The 17276-nt window shown below is 58.2% G+C and overlaps 1 protein-coding gene across 1 annotated transcript; it reads left to right on the top strand.

Annotated features, from left to right (window-relative positions):
- Window positions 1-13404: 13404 nt before the first annotated feature.
- Window positions 13405-17072, top strand: SPON2 (spondin 2). The gene is made up of 6 exons (XM_027545250.1): window positions 13405-13637; window positions 14012-14237; window positions 14881-15104; window positions 15198-15389; window positions 15507-15681; window positions 16752-17072. The coding sequence occupies exons 2-6, from the start codon at window positions 14015-14017 to the stop codon at window positions 16934-16936; spliced, it is 999 nt and encodes a 332-aa protein (XP_027401051.1). The 5' UTR covers window positions 13405-13637; window positions 14012-14014; the 3' UTR covers window positions 16937-17072.
- Window positions 17073-17276: the final 204 nt, after the last annotated feature.

Here is a 17276-nt window from a genome sequence, read left to right on the forward strand (position 1 = left end):
ACCTCCTGAGCAGGTGTGTCCTTAAAAACAGCTGCAGGGTCAGCCTGGGACTTCGTCTCCGATGGGGAGCGCCTGGCAGGCGTGTGAGGGGTGTGTGCACACGTGTGCCATCCTGGACCCTGGTGTGGTGGGAGTGGAGGCCCCAGGACCCCAGCCCCGCCAGACACTGAGGTCCGTGACTCACATGTTCTCCATCCAAAACCCTTGATCCGGCAGCTCCCTCCCCCGGAGCTGGGCCAACGCTGCTCCCCAGAAAAGCCCAGCCTGGGGCTCACCCCCAGCTGTCACCCCTGCCCTGCAGCCCTGGCCAGCCTCTTCCCCGGGGCTCAGTCTCCCTGTCAACAGGATGGCTGGGTACTGTGGCCCCTGGGCGCCTGCTGGACCAGGTAGCAATGAGACAAACAAGCCCAGGCCGAGCCCCCAGATGGCAAAGAAACATCCAGGCTCTTAGCAGGACAGGCTGTGCCCACCACCCCCTGCCCTGCTACCCAGCCTGCAAGTCCTGTGAACTACAGGGGGAGGCACAGATGGAGGTGCTCTCTGCCCCGGGACCCCAGGTTTACCTGAGGGTGCCCCTCTCTGGGTAGCACCTCCTCTCCGGGGAGCACCCTCTCCTGGAGCGCCCCCCTCTCCTGGGAGCACCCCCTCTCCTGGGAGCACCCTCTCCTGGGAGCACTCCCTCTGATGGCTCTCCCATGTTGGCCCCCTACCCACCATGTGTCCTTTGGGAAGGGGGCTCCCTGAGCACATCATGACAGGCTCCAGGTTCAGATACAGCTGACGACTCCACAGCCCCATGGAGAGCAAGAGGAAATCCAAGGGGAGGAAGCAAATGTGAAAATTAAAGCGTAAATCCCCAAATCCCAAACCGCTCCCAGGGATCCACAGCCAGCCTGGCCACTAGGGAGCTGCTGAGCCAGGGCTTGGATGGAGCTCCCTTCCCGCACGGCTGCTGGGCTGGCCTGTGGGGTCATCTCTGTGGGGAAGCATGGGGGTGCAGTCAGAGGGGCTGGAAGGCCATTGGGGAGCGGTCACATCCCACACGTGGCAGACTCTGAGGCGACTCAGGCTCAAGGGCCCCTCGGGCCAGCCCACCCTGGTGCTGAGTTTCCACTGCCCCGTCAGAGTCCAGAAGCCCCGGTGCTGGGCGGCCAGGCCCGGATGGCTGCTGTCCCGGGCACCTGGCCCCCTCCTCCTGCCGTGGTGCAAACCCCGCCGCGTGTGTGGGGAGCCCACACAAGGGGGCTTGGCGGCCCCTCTGGGCTCTGCATCCGTGGCAGTCACCAGCCCCCGTCTCCACCCCAGCCCGCACTCCACTCCCTGACCTTCAGGCCGTCCCTGTCCTTCTCACAGCCACTCCCGAGGCCGAGCGCTGCTGGACAGGGACCCAGGGAGGGTGTAGCAGGTGGCAGAGTGCACGGCCTGAGAGGAGGCCCTTGGGGCCAGTGTTCCTGGGGAGACCTGCTGGGTCCTTCCCGGGTGCCAGCCCTTCCGCACAGTCCGTCTACACTCATGGCCGAAACCACGAGCAGACAGGAAAGCATAGCCTCAACCCGCCCGTGTCCTGCTGGGGGAGCCGGGAAGAGGCCAGGGGCAGCTCGCATCCGGGAGCCCCACCCGGCACCCTTGTCCTGCGCTGGGCGTGGAGGGGTGCGGGTGAGGGCCCGTCCTGTGGGTGAGCTTCCTCTGGCCCCTTGCCTGCTCTGAAACTCCCTCCCGGCTTGGTGCACGTCAGCCGCTTACCTGGAGTCGCCCTGGGAGCCCATCTCCAACTGGCAGGTTGCACTGGGACTGGGGGCTGCGAACAAACCTGGGCACTGGAGCCCCTTCAACAGGCCACGCTTTGGCCCCTGGGCGTGGTGATCCCAGAGCTGGCCTGTCCCTGTGGGGCCTGGAGGCCTGGGTGGCAGCCCCCATTCCCCCAGGGGCCGCCAGCCCCCCAGCCCCGTGTCGTCTAGGACCACGCCACCCCCGTGAGAGGCGGGGTCTGCTCTCCTCCCCGTGACCGGGGCTGTGGCTCCGCGTCTCATGAGGGCAGGTCCCTTCAGCCGTGCGGCCTCCCCCCGCTCTTGCTCTCAGGATGCCCCAGCTTCCATCCGAGAGGAAGCGCGGGCCAGGCAGAGCCCGCAGGCAAAGGCTCCAGGCCCTGCCAAGGCCCCAGCCCAGCATGAAACCCCTGCCGTGAGCCAAGGGGCCTCTGGACGACTCCAGCAGTGGCCTTCCTGCCACCCAGTGACCCCATGGGGAGCGGGACCCGCTACCCGTGGAGCCCTGCCCGTGTGCAGGTGTGCGGACAGAGCAGACAGCATGGGTTCCGGGTGCCAGGTTCCCGGTGGCTGGTCACACACCAGCCGGTAACCAGAGCCGATCCCAGCGGGGCCCTGGGTGCTCCCTGCTCGTGGCTACGGCTCCTTCCGGACCCTTGGAGGCCTGAGCCGTCCCCGCAGCGCTGGGGGTCCGAGGGCTCTCAGGGGCCCGAGAAGGCTTCTAGCCAGGAGTCCAAAGCCCCAGGTGGAGTGTCTTCCAGAACATTCTGTAGGGAAGTGTGTGGGCAGTCAGGTCTCCCCCAGAATGGTTGCCCACGGGTCTGCTGGGTTCTTTCTCTTCGGAGCCCTCGTACCTCTCCCCTCCTCCGCCCCCGAGACACCCAGATTCTCGGTTACTTGAGCTGGCGGTGCTGTGCGCACCTGCAGACCAGAGCTTCCTCCCCAGGAGGAGTGGTTCTTTCTCGAGTCTTCCTCGCGTCTTATGCTCTCTGCAAACACCAGCAGTGTATGAAGAACCCCTGGGCCTGTCTCACCTCCTCCCTGCTGTCTCTCCTCTGCATCTGGTCTTGAAGACCGGGCTCTGCCCTCTGGCCCGTCAGGTGCTGGGGACTCTGGCGCGTGGGAGCCACTGACTGTACGCGCTGTCTTTTCCTCTCAGTGGTGTCCTCTGAAGCACAAGCGTGTTTCGTTTTGATGAAGCATAATTTATCTATTCTTCCTTTACTTGTTTGTGCTTCAGGTGTCAAATCTAAGAAATCGTTGCCTCAATCCATGGTCACAAAGGTTACACCTGAGACTCCTTTTATTTTATTTATTTTTTTTTAATTTTATTTTATTTTTAAACTTTACATAATTGTATTAGTTTTGCCAAACATCAAAATGAATCCACCACAGGTATACATGTGTTTCCCATCCTGAACCCTCCTCCCTCCTCCCTCCCCATACCATCCCTCTGGGTCATCCCAGTGCACTAGCCCCAAGCATCCAGTATCGTGCATCGAACCTGGACTGGCAACTCGTTTCTTACATGATATTTTACATGTTACAATGTCATTCTCCCAAATCTTCCCACCCTCTCCCTCTCCCATAGGGTCCATAAGACTGTTCTATACATCAGTGTCTCTTTTGCTGCTGAGACTCCTTTTAGAGTTGTATAGCTTTAGCTTTCACGTCTGGGTTTTTGTCTCGGTGTGAGGTGGGAGTGAGTTCCGTCTTCTGCATGGGGACGTCCGTGTGTCTGGGCACATCTGCGAAGGTGCTGTCCCTTCTTCTAGTGCCGGTTCTGGCACACTTGTCAAAAGTCAGCCGACCTAATGTAAGGGTCCGTTTCTGAGCCGTCAGTCATGCTCCACTGGTCTCATCTCACAACACTGCCTCACTGTCTTGACTCCTGTAGCTTTGTCATGTTTTTGAAATTGAGACATGGGAGTTCTCCCACTTAGTGCTTCTTTTATAAGGTTATTTTGGTTTTCTGGGGCCCTTGCAATTCCATATGAATTTCAGGATCAGCCTTTCCATTTCTGAGGGAAAAAAAACAGCAGTTGGAATTTTGATAGGGATTGTAATGAATCTGTGGGCTTCCCAGGCGGCATTAGTAGTAAAGAACCCACCTGCCAATGCAGGAGGCTCAAGAGATGTGGGTTCAGTCCCCTGGGTCAGGAAGATCCCCTGGAGGAGGGTACGGCAACCCACTCCAGTACTCTTGCCTGGAGAATCCCAAGGACAGAGGAGCCTGGCGGCTGCCGTCCCTGGGATCGCAGAGACCTGCCACTACCGCAGCCACTGAGCATGCCCGCACGGAATGATCCGGAGGTCAGTCGGGGGGTGTCCGCATCTCAACAACACCGACTCTCCCCATCAGTGAACACGTCTTTCCACTTGTTTGCAGCTTCTTTAATTCCCAACCATGTTCTGTGGTTTTCAGTGTATGTATTTTCCACTTGTTTAAATTGATTCCTAAGTATTTTATCCTTTTTGATGCTATTATGAATGGAACTGTTTTCTTAGTTTTACTCACAGATTATTCATTGCTAGTGTATAGAAGGGCTTCCCTGGTTGCTCAGATGGTGAAGAATGTGCCTGCAATGAAGGAGACCCAGGTTTGACCCCTGGGTCGGGAAGATCCCCTGGAGAAGGGAATGGCAGCCCACTCCGGTATTCTTGCCAGAGGAGCCTGGCAGGATACAGCCCCTGGGATTGCAAAGAGCTGGACATGGCTGAGCAGTTAGCACACAGGGCATAGAAACTCAGCTAATGTTTGTGGACTGACCTTCTGTCTGCAACCTTGCTGAGCTCACTTAGTAGTTCCAATATCTTTGTATAGATTTCATGACACAAGGTCATGTCATCTGCAAACAGAGATAGTTTTACTTCATCTTTGTCAACTTTTGTGTCATTTTCTTGCAGAGTTTTCCTGGCTAGAACCTCCAACACTGAATAGAAGTAACAGAAGCAGGCATTCTTGTCTCGTTCCTAATTTCAAGGGAAAAATTTTCTGTTGTCTTCTTTTTTTGCAATGACTTTGTCTAGTTTCAGTATCAGGGTAAAACTAGGCTTATAGAGTGAGTTGGGAAGTAGTCCCTCTTCTATTGGTTTTGGAAGATTTAGAGAAGGATTGGTGTTAATTTTCCTTTAAATATTTAGTGAAATTCACTGATGAAGTTATATGATCCTGGGCTTTTCTTTATGGTAAGTTTTTTAAATTATTAATTAAATCTCTTTATTATAATTCTATTCAGATTTGCTATTTCTCTTGAGTCAGTATTGGCAGTTTGTGTCTTCCCAAGAATACACAGAAGAACTGTACAAAAAAGATCTTCACGATGAAGATAATCACGATGGTGTGATCACTCACCTAGAGCCAGACATCCTGGAATGTGAAGTCAAGTGGGCCTTAGAAAGCATCACTATGAACAAAGCTAGTGGAGGTGATGGAATTCCAGTAGAGCTATTTCAAATCCTGGAAGATGATGCTGTGAAAGTGCTGCACTCAATATGCCAGCAAATTTGGAAAACTCAGCAGTGGCCACAGGACTGGAAAAGGTCAGTTTTCATTCCAATCCCAAAGAAAGGCAATGCCACAGAATGTCAAACTACCACACAATTGCACTCATCTCACACGCTAGTAAAGTAATGATCAAAATTCTCCAAGCCACGCTTCAGCAATATGTGAACCGTGAACTTCCAGACGTTCAAGCTGGTTTTAGAAAAGGCAGAGGAAGCAGAGACCAAATTGCCAACATCTGCTGGATCATGGAAAAAGCAAGAGAGTTCCAGAAAAGCATCTATTTCTGCTTTGTTGACTATGCCAAAGCCTTTGACTGTGTGGATCACAATAATCTGTGGAAAATTCTGAAAGAGATGGGAATACCAGACCATCTGACCTGCCTCTTGAGAAACCTGTATGCAGGTCAGGAAGCAACAGTTAGAACTGGACATGGAACAACAGACTGGTTCCAAATAGGAAAAGGAGTATGTCAAGGCTATATATTGTCACCCTGCTTATTTAACTTCTATGCAGAGTACATCATGAGAAACGCTGGGCTGGAAGAAGCACAAGCTGGAATCAAGATTACCGGGAGAAATAATCAATAACCTCAGATATGCAGATGACACCACCCTTATGGCAGAAAGTGAAGAGGCTAAAAAGCCTCTTAATAAAAAAAAAAAAAAAAGCCTCTTGATGAAGGTGAAAGAGGAGAGTGAGAAAGTTGGCTTAAAGCTCAACATTCAGAAAACGAAGATCATGGCATCTGGTCCCATCACTTCATGGGAAATAGATGTGAAAACAGTGTCAGACTTTATTTTTCTGGGCTCCAAAATCACTGCAGATGGTGACTGCAGCCATGAAATTAAAAGATGCTTACTCCTTGGAAGGAAAGTTATGACCAACCTAGACAGCATATTCAAAAGCAGAGACATTACTTTGCCAACAAAGGTCCGGCTAGTCAAGGCTATGGTTTTTCCTGTGGTCATGTATGGATGTGAGAGTTGGACTGTGAACATAGCTGAGCACCAAAGAATTGATGCTTTTGAACTGTGGTGTTGGAGAAGACTCTTGAGAGTCCCTTGGACTGCAAGGAGATCCAACCAGTCCACTCTAAAGGAGATCAGTCCTGGGTGTTCTTTGGAAGGACTGATGCTGAATGTGAAGAGATGACTCATTGGAAAAGACTCTGATGCTGGGAGGAATTGGGGGCAGGAGGAGAAGGGGACGACAGAGGATGAGATGGCTGGATGGCATCACTGACTCGATGGGCATGAGTTTGGGTGAACTCCGGGAGTTGGAGGTGGACAGGGCGGCCTGGCGTGCTGCGATTCATGGGGTCACAAAGAGTCGGACACGACTGAGCGACTGAACTGAACTGAGCTGATTTGGGTCTCTGATATCGGTCTTTTGCAGGCAGCATGTGATAAGATCAGGTTTTATTTTTGTCTACTCTGCCATTTGGTGTCAATTAACTGATATTTAATTCCTATTGAATCTTTAACTGTAAGGTGGGATTTAGATTTGCCATTTGCTGTTTGATGTCCACATGGATTGTGTCTTTTTTGTTCTTCTGTTCCTCTATGCTGCCTGCCTTTGTGTTGTTCAGTCGCTCGGTCATGCCTGACTCTGCGACCCCATGAACTATAGCACACCTGGCCTCCCTGTCCCTCACCATCTCCCGGAGCTTGCTCAAATTCACTTCTACTGAGTCGGTGATGCCATCCAACCATCTCATCCTCTGTCGTCCTGTTCTCCTCCCGCCTTCAATCTTTCCCAACATCAGGGTCTTTTCCAATGAGTCAGTTCTTTGCATCACGTGGCCAAAGTATTGGAGTTTCAGCCTTGTCTGTGATCCAACTCTCACATCTGTACATGACTACTGGAAAAATCATAGCTTTAACTATATGGACATTTGTCAGCAAAATGCCGTCTCTGGTTTTTAATACACTGTCTGGGTTATGGAAGAGATCATGGGGCAAGTGAAATGAATGACCAGCCACCGTACCAAAGGCCAGTCTTCATCTAAAGAAAGTGGTGTTGTGTATATGATAGGATTGTAAGGGAACCCTATATTATGAGCTTTTCTGGGAAACCAAATGATTCCAACAAGTACTGCTCCCAATTAGATCAACTGAAAGCATTCAACGAAAAGCGTCTGGAATCAATCAACAGAGAACGCATAACCTTTCACTAGGATAATGCAAGACAGTGCGTTTCTTTGATGACCAGGCAAAAACTGTCACAGCTTGCCTGGGAAGTTCTGATTCATCCGCTGTGTTCACCAGACGTTGCACCTTGGGATGTCTGTTTGTTTTGGTCTGTACAAAATTCTCTTAATGGAAAAACTTTCCATTCCCTGGAAGACTGTAGGAGGCACCTGGAATAGTTCTTTGCTTAAACTGATAAAAAGGTCTGGAAAGATGGAATTATGAAGCAGCCCGAAAAATGGCAGAAGGTGGTGGGCAAAACGGTGAGCGGGTTGTTCAGTAAAGTCCTTGGTGAAAACGAAAAAACGGGGACTTCCTTGCGGTCTGCACTCTCAATGCAGGGGGCTGGGTTTGATCCCTGGTTGGGGAATTAGATCCCACACGCCTCAACTGAAGATCCTGAGTGCCACAGCTAAGACTGGGTGCAGCCAAATAAATAAATAAAAATAAACTAAAAAAAGAGAAAATGAAAAATGTGTCTTTTATTTTTACTTAAAACCGAAGGAAGTTTTTGGCCAACCCAGTATGTTTTTTAAGTTATTTTCTTAGTGGTTTCCCCGGGGTTTGTTGCTGCTGCTGCCTGCTGTAGTTTGTTTAGTGGTATTTCTGAATTAATTCTGTAAAATTGGTATTCTTTGCCATGTGGTCACTAAGTCTTGCTTCATCGGCTTAATGGTCAGCTCATGACTGCACGGAGAGTTCCCTAAATGCCTGGCGAGCCTCCCGGGCTTTGGTGTGGGACTCCGCGGGTCTCGGGCCAGGCTGTCACCCCTCGGCCAGGCAGTCGGTGCCCCTCAGGCTTTCCCTCTCAGGTCCCGGCTCATCTCTTGTTCATCCCTACGTTCTCCATCACCTCGGGCTACTGCACAGCTCATTAATGGCCTGGACACATTTTCAACAATCAGCTGGGAAAGGGCTTTTCATTCCTGGGTGGGCTCTGGATAGAGTCCATTGCAGACAGCCTTGCAAGTGGGGTCTTCCAGGAGACCACCAGCTGGTCAAACAAACCAGCCCATCCTAAAGGAAGTCAGCCCTGAATGCTCATCGGAAGGACTGATGCTGAAGCTGAAGCTCCAATACTTTGGCCACCTGATGTGAACAGCTGACTCACTGGAAAAGACCCTGATGCTGGGAAAGGTTGAAGGTGGGAGGAGAAGGAGATGACAGAGGACGAGACGGTTGGGTGCTGTCGTTTCAGGGGATGTCGTCTGAGGCCGCTGGCCCCACTCTTCTCTCCAGTGGGGAGGACAGGCGATCGGTTTGCACCATGAATCTGGGGTGTTGGCTTTCAAGGCTACAGAGGGGCGGGTGGGGGGTGGGTCCGGGGCAGCTTAAACCCCTCACGGCTTGGAGAGGATGTGGAGAAACTGCGCCGTTAGCAGGGCTGTGAATCGGCGCAGCAGCTGTGGGAAGCAGTGTGGCAGCTCCTCCAGATATTAAAAATAGAACTACAAACTATACTTCCACAGAGAAATGGAAAAAAAAGAACCTTCATATGATTCAGCAATTCCAGTGGCGCCCATGAGAACTGAAGGCAGGTCCTGAAGAGACATCCCTAACCCACGCTCACAGTAGCCGTGGTTCACAGTGCTGCCGTTCAGCCACTATGCCGTGTGAGACCCTCTGTGACCCACAGGGTCACAGGGAAGGCCAGGCTTCCCTGTCCTTCACACCTCCTGCAGTCTGCTCAAACTCACGTCCATTGAACTGACGATGCCAACAGCCCACCGTAGAAGCAAACCTGTGTCCATTGTCAGATGAATGAATAAGGAAAATGTGGTCTCCATACAGTGGAGCATATTATTCAGCAATAAAAAGAAAGGAAATTCTGTGAAGGAAGCCAAACACCAACAGTACATTATGTGACTAGTTGTATCAAGTATAAAAAGAGGCAAAAATAATGGATAAATTTGGGAATTGGCTGGTGTTCACTTTGGGGATGGTAGTGGCTGGAAATTCTTATGTTCTTAAATTTCTATTCCTTGGTCCAATTACTGACAACACGAATGCCTTCCATTTCTGAAAATCCACTGAGCCAGATGCAAAGGAAAATGTGATTTTCTTTATGTACATTACACATTGCAAACATTTACTTACAAAGAAAAACATACATTATAGGGACATTTAAAAAAAAAAGGGAAGGAGATTCTGACACCTGCTACAAAGTGGATGAACCCGCGAACATTACGCTCAGTAAATAAGCCGGAGTCCAAACGGCAAGCCCTGCACGATTCCACACAGATCACGTTCCAGGAGTCGTCAGGACGACAGACGGGGCTGAGGGAGGGGGATGGGAAGCTATTGCCGGAAAGACTGAGTGTCAGATTCGGAAGACGCAAAGGTTCTGGAGTGGATGGGGGTTGCTCGACCACGTGAATGTACTGAACGCCAGAGCTGTCACGGAGAACTGGCTAAGACGGCAAATAACAAAATCTCACAGCTGTTCTCACCAAGATTCAGTTAATTTTCTTGATTGAGAAACAAACCCAGCTCTCCTGAGACTGCTGCAAGCCTTTGCTTGATCCCAGGGTCTGAGGAGGTCAGTTCGGACCATTTGCCCGTTCCTCGTTGCTCCCACAACGGGGAGCGTTTTCTGAGGCCCTCGCTCTTGCCGCGGTCCTGGCATCCGAACCAGGGTGAAGACACATGGCAAATTCCGCTGCACAGACAGGCCTGTGTTCAGGGGCCGGGCTGCTGCACAAGGAGAGAAAGTCCGGTTTCCAACCAGACGGAGGCGGAGGTCTCTTGAGGCCTGCGGGCAGCCGCGGGGCCTCCCCCGGGAAGATGAAGCCTCCTGCAAGGCATGCTCGCTCACAGGGGTGACACCCCCTGAGGCTGAGCAGCGGCAAGGCCCCCCAGGGCCTCCCTGCAGGAGCGAGGGGAGCCGGCTGCTCTCAGGGGCTCAGCTCACCCAGCACCCATTCCAGTGCCCGCTGGGTCCACAGAGGCCCTGAAGTTATACCCTGGACCCAGCATTCCCTGACCTGGCACAGGCCCACCAACCAGAAGTGCTGAGAAGTCTGCACCCAGGATGGAGTAGACGGGGGTGGTCCCGGGGGAAGCCAGTGGCGAGCTCTAGGACTCTCATGACAAATCCCTGCATGTTGGGCAGACTGACCTCTGTGCAGGAGCCCTGGCTATAATCCAGGCAGGGGCCCTGTCAGGAGGGGACGAGCTGCCCAGGCAGAGGGAGCCGCAAAGCAAAGGCCCTAGGGTGCCCAGGGCGGGGGGGTTGCTGGGACAGGTGGGCGTCGAGGGGCCCCTGGGAGCGCTCAGCCTCACGGGCTCAAAGCCCGTGTGGCATCTGGCTGTGGCCTCTGGCAGGAACGCAGCCCTTGGTCAACGTCTGGTGAGTTGGCCACTCAGCAAACAAACGTGCCCCTGTCAGCCGGCCAGGCCCTGGGAGTCAGACTCCACGCTGCGCCTGTGCGCTCCCAAGGAGACAGGCGGCCCCACGGACACCCAGCTGAGCCAGCCTGGTGGCCTGTCCATCCCCGGGGCCCTGCCTGAAGGTCCCTTGTTATCCTGGCCCCTCGGGCCCCCCAGGTTCCGGGCCGTGGCAGGGCCCAGCCCGGGCACAGACATGGCTGTAGCGTCCCTGTGTGCCTGGCCCACCCTCAGCAGCTCACACTCCTGAGAACCGCAAGCCCCACTGGGGGCAGCCCAGACTCGGCCCCAGGTGCACCGTGAGCAGCACTTGGCTGGGAGACACCTCCTAAAACGGGAGCGCCTGGGAGGATGGGCCGTCGACGGCTCATCCTGTGCTGAGCACCATGTGAGCTACAGCGCGCTGCGGTGGGGTCTGGGGTCGGGCGCCCGCTGTGGGAAGGGGGCGCAGACAGTGCTCTGCCGCTAGGGCGGGGGTAGGGCGGTCAGGGAGCCCGGGGTCTGCAGAGGCCTGGCCTCAGCACAGCCCCGAGCTTCGGCCCCCGAAGCCACCTCAGGAGTGACTGACGACATGGGCTGACTTACAGGAGTGGACCCTGGTCTCAGTGTCCACCAAGAACCAAGCAGTCACGGGACAACGGAGGGCTCCAGAGTGCTCCCAGCTGCCAAGTGCTCCAGGCCCCCCGCCCCCGTCCAATGGCTGCGGTCACTCCTGTGATCCTGATGCTGAGACCGGTGGGGAGGGGAGGCTGGTGGGGGGAATACCGAGACCCGGGGGGACCGGACACATGCTGATGGACAGATGACTGTACCGGGGCGGGCGGAATCGTGTGCAGAGGAACCTGTGTCTGTGGGGCTGCCAAGTGCTTCCCAGGCCTGGCTCCAGGGGAGGTCGGAGGAGGAGCCTGAGGGTCAGAGTGTCTGCCATGCACCCAGGACCCACAGGTAAGCTGGGCCCCTCAGAACAGGGCGGAGGACCGGCCCTCCCCTGCCCTGCTGTGTCCCAGGACCCCAGGTGCTCTCGGGTTCTCTCCACCACGGAAGGAAGGAGCTCCCTGCTCGCCCTCCCTGGGGGAGCCCTGAGAAAACAGGCTCCAGACTTCAGTCCCCGACGGGCCGCCCATCGAGGCGGGGGCGGGGGGCCTGGAGCACTTGGCAGCTGGGAGCACTCCCTTGTCCCGTGACTACTTGGTTCTTTGGCCGACACTGAGATCAGGGTCCACAGCTGTAAGTCAGAGGCCACCCCCGTGGACGGGCTGGGAGAGGCGCCTCCTGCAAAGGCGGGAAGCCCCGGGCGGCAGCAGGCCGGGGCTGCCCGAGTGCGTCCTCGCTCCCCCCACGAGACAGCCTGGCGCCCCGGCTGCCTCCCTCCTCAAACCTGAGCCACCACCTCCCCGAAGGCAGGGTGTGAGCAGAGACACCTCTGCCGTTCCATGGGAGTTTGGAAGGGTGTGGGGATGTCCCATCCGCAGGACGAGCTGAGTCCACGCACGGCCGGCCTTTCTGTGAGGACACCAACCATGACACACCCCACGGACAGGCTCGGTCTCCCAGGAAGCCCGGCAGCAAAACACCCATACATCCAGCGGTTTTCTTTTTGAAAAAGAGTTGTTTTCATAAAGCAGTGCTCTGTTAACGTGAAATAGGTTTGTTTTTCAGTGAGTCAGTAGTCTTTTGAGCTTTTCCACTCAAACACTTCGAGCATCTCAAACACGGTGAGCTCAATGATGTCGCTGTGGGGGGTCCCAGTGACTTTTCAGAGTGTAAGGGTCCCCGGGCCCGGGGGTGGCAGGCCACCGCCCTGGGTGCTGTCGAGGCTTGAGGACACGTGGTCTGAAGGTCGGGTTCACAGCTGCTTCCGTGGTGGGGTCGTTTACTTGAAATACAGGTTAGATTATCTGTTTTTGTTGGCGTTCTGTCCTCGTTGATTCTGTTTATTTCTCTCTCTTTATTTGGAGCATGTAAAACATTAACATGGTTTCAGAAATCAGAATGTTTTCTTTTGAGCTTTGGAGCTTGCTGGGCGGTTCCTAAGAGCGATACCCCCCCACTGCCCTCCGGTTCGGCCCCGTGATGAGGGCTCTGGAAATGTCTTCCTGACGCTGAGCAGAGACAAACTCCAGGACGCGCTGGCGGTTCCCTCCTGCCGGGAGTCTTAGCCCCTGGGGGAAAGTGGGGGGCCCTGGGGTCACCTCCCAGCCCCTAGGGAAGGGCAGCCGCCTGGCTCGCACTGCCTCCGGAGGGATGGCGTCCAGAGGCCTGGCCACTCTGTGCACAGGAAGGAGCTGTGTCCACTGAGCCCAGAGCCCCCCCACCCCCGCCCCAAGAGTGTCCCCAGCGCTGGGCCTGACGTCAGGCTGACCCCGGCCCCCCACGTCCCACCCTGTCCCGAGGGCAGCACACGCCAGTGGCCCTGGCCCAGCCCTCCTCCAGCGCTGGCTTTGGCAGGCCGCCCCCACCCCCCCGCGGGGACACACCAGGGAAGGCCTGATGGGAACGGGGTGGGGGGGCGGGGGGCGGGAAGACAAAGGAAGGGGTGCGGCACGGGCGGGCGCCAGGGGAGGAGTGAGTTCAGCGCTGGAGCAGCATCTGCTCCGCGTCAGAGCCGGCGGGCAGCCAGGCCAGCACGGAGGTCCGGCTCTCTCCCCGCGTCCCGTCTGCCGCGGTGCAGGGCCTGGGGCCTCATTGGCCGGCCGGGGGCCGTCTGTGGCATAAATTGGAGCCCTGGGCTCTTGCTGGGACTTCAGCTGCCCACAGCCCAGCACCAGCCCTTCTGCCTCCTGCTGGGTGAGTATGCACGCCCTCCTGGCCCCCGGCCCCCAGGGCCGCCTGGCGCTGCCCCCCAGAAACCGGCAGTACCCGCCCCCAGGGAGGCCCCTCCATCGAGGCTGGGCCAGCGACCCTCCCGCTCCTGGGGTTCCCTGGGACGGCAGTGCCAGAGGCGCGGCGCTGGGGAAAGCCCAGGGCACTGAGCCGGCTGCGAGCCCCGTGCCAGGCGTGACCTGCCAGCACCCTGGGCTCCTGTAACCCGACACGGCCTGGGACTCCAGCCGTCGGGTCTGGCCCAGCCCAAGGCAGAGAGGAAACTCGGAGGGAGGTGCCTGGCGTCCTGGGGGCCCCACGCCGGGGGCTGGAGGTGAGCATGTGCCCCCTTCTCGTAGGTGATGGGAGCCCCACACCCGGTGTTCCCCCGTGGGGCTGCCCTCTGGGCCTTCCTCCTGGCCTCACTGGGCGGCGTGGCCGGCCAGCCGCTGGGGGCAGAGCCCATGTGCACGGCCCAGCCTCTGGCCAGGTACAGCATCACCTTCACGGGCAAGTGGAGCCAGGCGTCCTTCCCCAAGCAGTACCCGCTGTTCCGCCCGCCCGCACAGTGGTCGTCCCTGCTGGGTGAGCGCAGCCCCGGCCCTGTCCCCGGGGCGCCCCGTGGGGACCGAAGGGCTGGGTACTCAGCAGAGGCCCCACACTTCACAGTTCGGACGGCACCCTCACCGCTCACTTCAGTGCAAGAGATATTTGCTAAGGTCTTCTGCGCACCAGCAGCTGTGCCCAGCCTTCAGGGACATGGGGGGGCAGGATTACACAGCAAGGTGCCAGGGTGGAGGGCTAGATGGTGTCCCTGGGGTGGTGCTCACTCACTCGGGCAGGTGGTGCCCCCCCAGGGTGCTGGGTTTAGGGTCCAGATAGTGTCCCTGGGGTGCTGCTCACTGGTGTGGGCGAGAGGCACCCCCAGGGAGCCAGGGTGGGGGGACAGACGGTGTCCATGAGGTGCTCCTCACTCAGGCAGGTGGTGCTCCCCCCAACCCCCCACCCCCGCCCGGGTGCTGGGTTGAGGGTCCAGGAGGCATCCCTGGGGTGGCGCTCACTTAGGCTGGCGGGTGGCACCCCCGGGGATGCTGGGGTGAGGGGCTGGACGGCGTCCCTGGGGTAGTGCTCACTCACTCAGGCAGGTGGTGCCCCTGGGGTGCAGGGTTGAGGGTCCAGGCAGCGCCCCCAGGGTGGCGCTCACCCAGGCTGGCGGTAACCTCCCCAGGGGCCGCGCACAGCTCGGACTACAGCCTGTGGCGGAAGGACCAGTATGTGAGCAACGGGCTGCGGGAGTTTGCGGAGAGGGGTGAGGCCTGGGCGCTGATGCGGGAGATGGAGGCGGCGGGGGAGCGGCTGCAGAGCGTGCACGGCGTGTTCTCCGCCCCCGCCGTGCCCAGCGGCACCGGGCAGACGTCCTCGGAGCTCGAGGCCCACTCCAGGCACTCGCTGGTGAGGGGGCGGCGTGGTGGGCGGGCGGGGGCCTTGGGGACCCCTGCTGAGCACTTGCTGGTGAGGGGCCCCCGCTGAGCACTCGGCCCCCAGGTGTCCTTCGTGGTCCGCATCGTGCCCAGCCCCGACTGGTTCGTGGGCGTCGACAGCCTGGACCTGTGTGACGGCGGCAGCTGGCGGGAGCAGGTGGCCATGGACCTGTACCCCTACGATGCCGGGACCGACAGTGGCTTCACTTTCTCATCCCCCAATTTCGCCACCGTCCCGCAGGACACGGTGACAGAGGTGAGGGCGGGCAGCTCTCTGGGACCCAGGAGGCTCCCCGAGAGGCCCGTGGAAGCCCGCAGCGGGGGGCCGGCCCCTCGGCGTGCCCCAGGTTCCGACTCGCCCCCTCCCCTGCAGATCACGGCCTCCTCTCCCAGCCACCCTGCCAACTCTTTCTACTACCCGAGGCTGAAGGCCCTGCCCCCCATCGCCAAAGTGACTCTGGTGCGGCTCCGGCAGAGCCCCAGGGCCTTCGTCCCACCCGCCTTGGACCTGGGGGTCGGGGGCAACGAGATTGTGGACAGCCTTCCAGGTGAGTGTGGTTCCCACCCCACCCTTCACACACGTGATCCCGCTGCCAGGCACTGGCGCTCCGAGCAGACAGGAGCGGCTCTCGCGTGTGGGCATCATTCGAGCGGATGCTGGGACACCACCTGGTCCTGGGCCTCCAACTCTGACCTCTCACCCTTAGAGACCCTTGAAAGTAAGAGTCTGCCCCGCAGACTGACCCCAGGGGGAATGCCTGTGACGTGACAGCTGCCACGGTCACCGAGGTGCCCCGGCCTGCACATGGGCACCCCAGGGGCACCACCCCCTAGGGCCCACCTGGCTCAGCCCCACTGCCAGACTTGAGTACCGATCACTAGGCCACACAGCCTGGAGAGGCGATCCGTCCATTCTGAGCCAGGCTCCTGGGGGGCCACGTGGGGCGGGAGGACAGGTCACACCGGGAGAGGCTGCTTGGCGCTCAGATGCCCAGGCCCTAGGGGTACCTGACTTCAGAGGGGGTTTGGAGGGGAGCGCTAGGAGTGGGACGGGGGTTCTGAGAGGTTTGGGAGCTGGTGCCCTCAGCTCCAAGCTGGGGAGCAGACCTGCGCAACGTTTCCAGCTGAAAGCCCTTCAGGCTTCCACTGCCCAGAAGTGAGTGGTGAGAGGTCGCAGTGCCCACCCCGTGTCCCTGCTGACCAGGAGGACGCGCCCAGGAGGCCCTTCTAGGTCTTCCGGGCCGGATGCTGGGGGCGGTGCCGCCTGCGGAGAAGGGGCGAGTGTGGGGTCGCCACGCGCCCGACGGGTCAGCTTCCCCAAGGGTGGGCGCCGGAACAGCAGAGCAGGCGGTGGAGAGCCCGCGGGTCTGTGATCGTCAGCGCGCGGTTCCCCGCCCCTCTTCCTGCCCCCAGCGCGGATGGGGGGTCTCGGGACAGAAAGCCCCGCCAGTTGCCCCGGTGGCTTTTAGGGGGCCCGCATGCAGGCAGCGCCCTGGGGCTCACTTCCCAGCGCGCTGGGGAAAGCACCCGTGTCCTCAGCCCGTCTGGAGGCGGGTCTGGGGTGGGGACCCCTCCCGCTGGCGGCCCCGCCCCGCTCACCGCCCCGCTGTCCCCCCAGACCCAGAGACGCCGCTGGACTGCGAGGTCTCGCTCTGGTCGTCCTGGGGGCTGTGCGCAGGCCCCTGCGGGCGGCCGGGGGCGAAGAGCAGGACGCGCTACGTCCGCGTGCGGCCGGCCAACCACGGGGCGCCCTGCCCGCCCCTGGAGGAGGAGGCCCCGTGCGACCCCGACAACTGCGTCTGACACCGGCGCCCGCGCGGTGGCGCAGGGACTGGCCCCCGGCCCGGCTGCGAAATACCTCAGACCCGGGGACCCGGGCCCCCGGCCTCGTCAGGGTCCCGTCCCAGCTGCAGAATAAAGACCGGTGTCTCCCACATCACAGCCCTGCTCTCGTGTGTCCCCGGTGGAGCGGGGCGGGCGGACAGGGCGCACGGACTTTCCCTAGGAGCAGGTGTCACACTGCAGGGGTGCTCCGGGGACCACCGCGCACAGGCACACACACACAGCACACACACTGCACACACACCACACACATACACGCAAGGTACACACACACACACACACACACACACGGCACACACGG

This window comes from Bos indicus x Bos taurus, chromosome 6 (genome assembly GCF_003369695.1).
Source record: "Bos indicus x Bos taurus breed Angus x Brahman F1 hybrid chromosome 6, Bos_hybrid_MaternalHap_v2.0, whole genome shotgun sequence".
In the NCBI taxonomy this organism is placed as follows: Eukaryota; Metazoa; Chordata; class Mammalia; order Artiodactyla; family Bovidae; genus Bos; species Bos indicus x Bos taurus.

Bases quoted from the DNA above. Each gene is read 5' to 3' on its own strand.
- SPON2 (XM_027545250.1), top strand. From the start codon at position 14,015: ATGGGAGCCCCACACCCGGTGTTCCCCCGTGGGGCTGCCCTCTGGGCC. The intron at 15,105-15,197 runs GTGAGGGGGCGG...CTCGGCCCCCAG, and splicing joins CCCACTCCAGGCACTCGCTG to GTGTCCTTCGTGGTCCGCAT. The intron at 15,682-16,751 runs GTGAGTGTGGTT...CTGTCCCCCCAG, and splicing joins GATTGTGGACAGCCTTCCAG to ACCCAGAGACGCCGCTGGAC.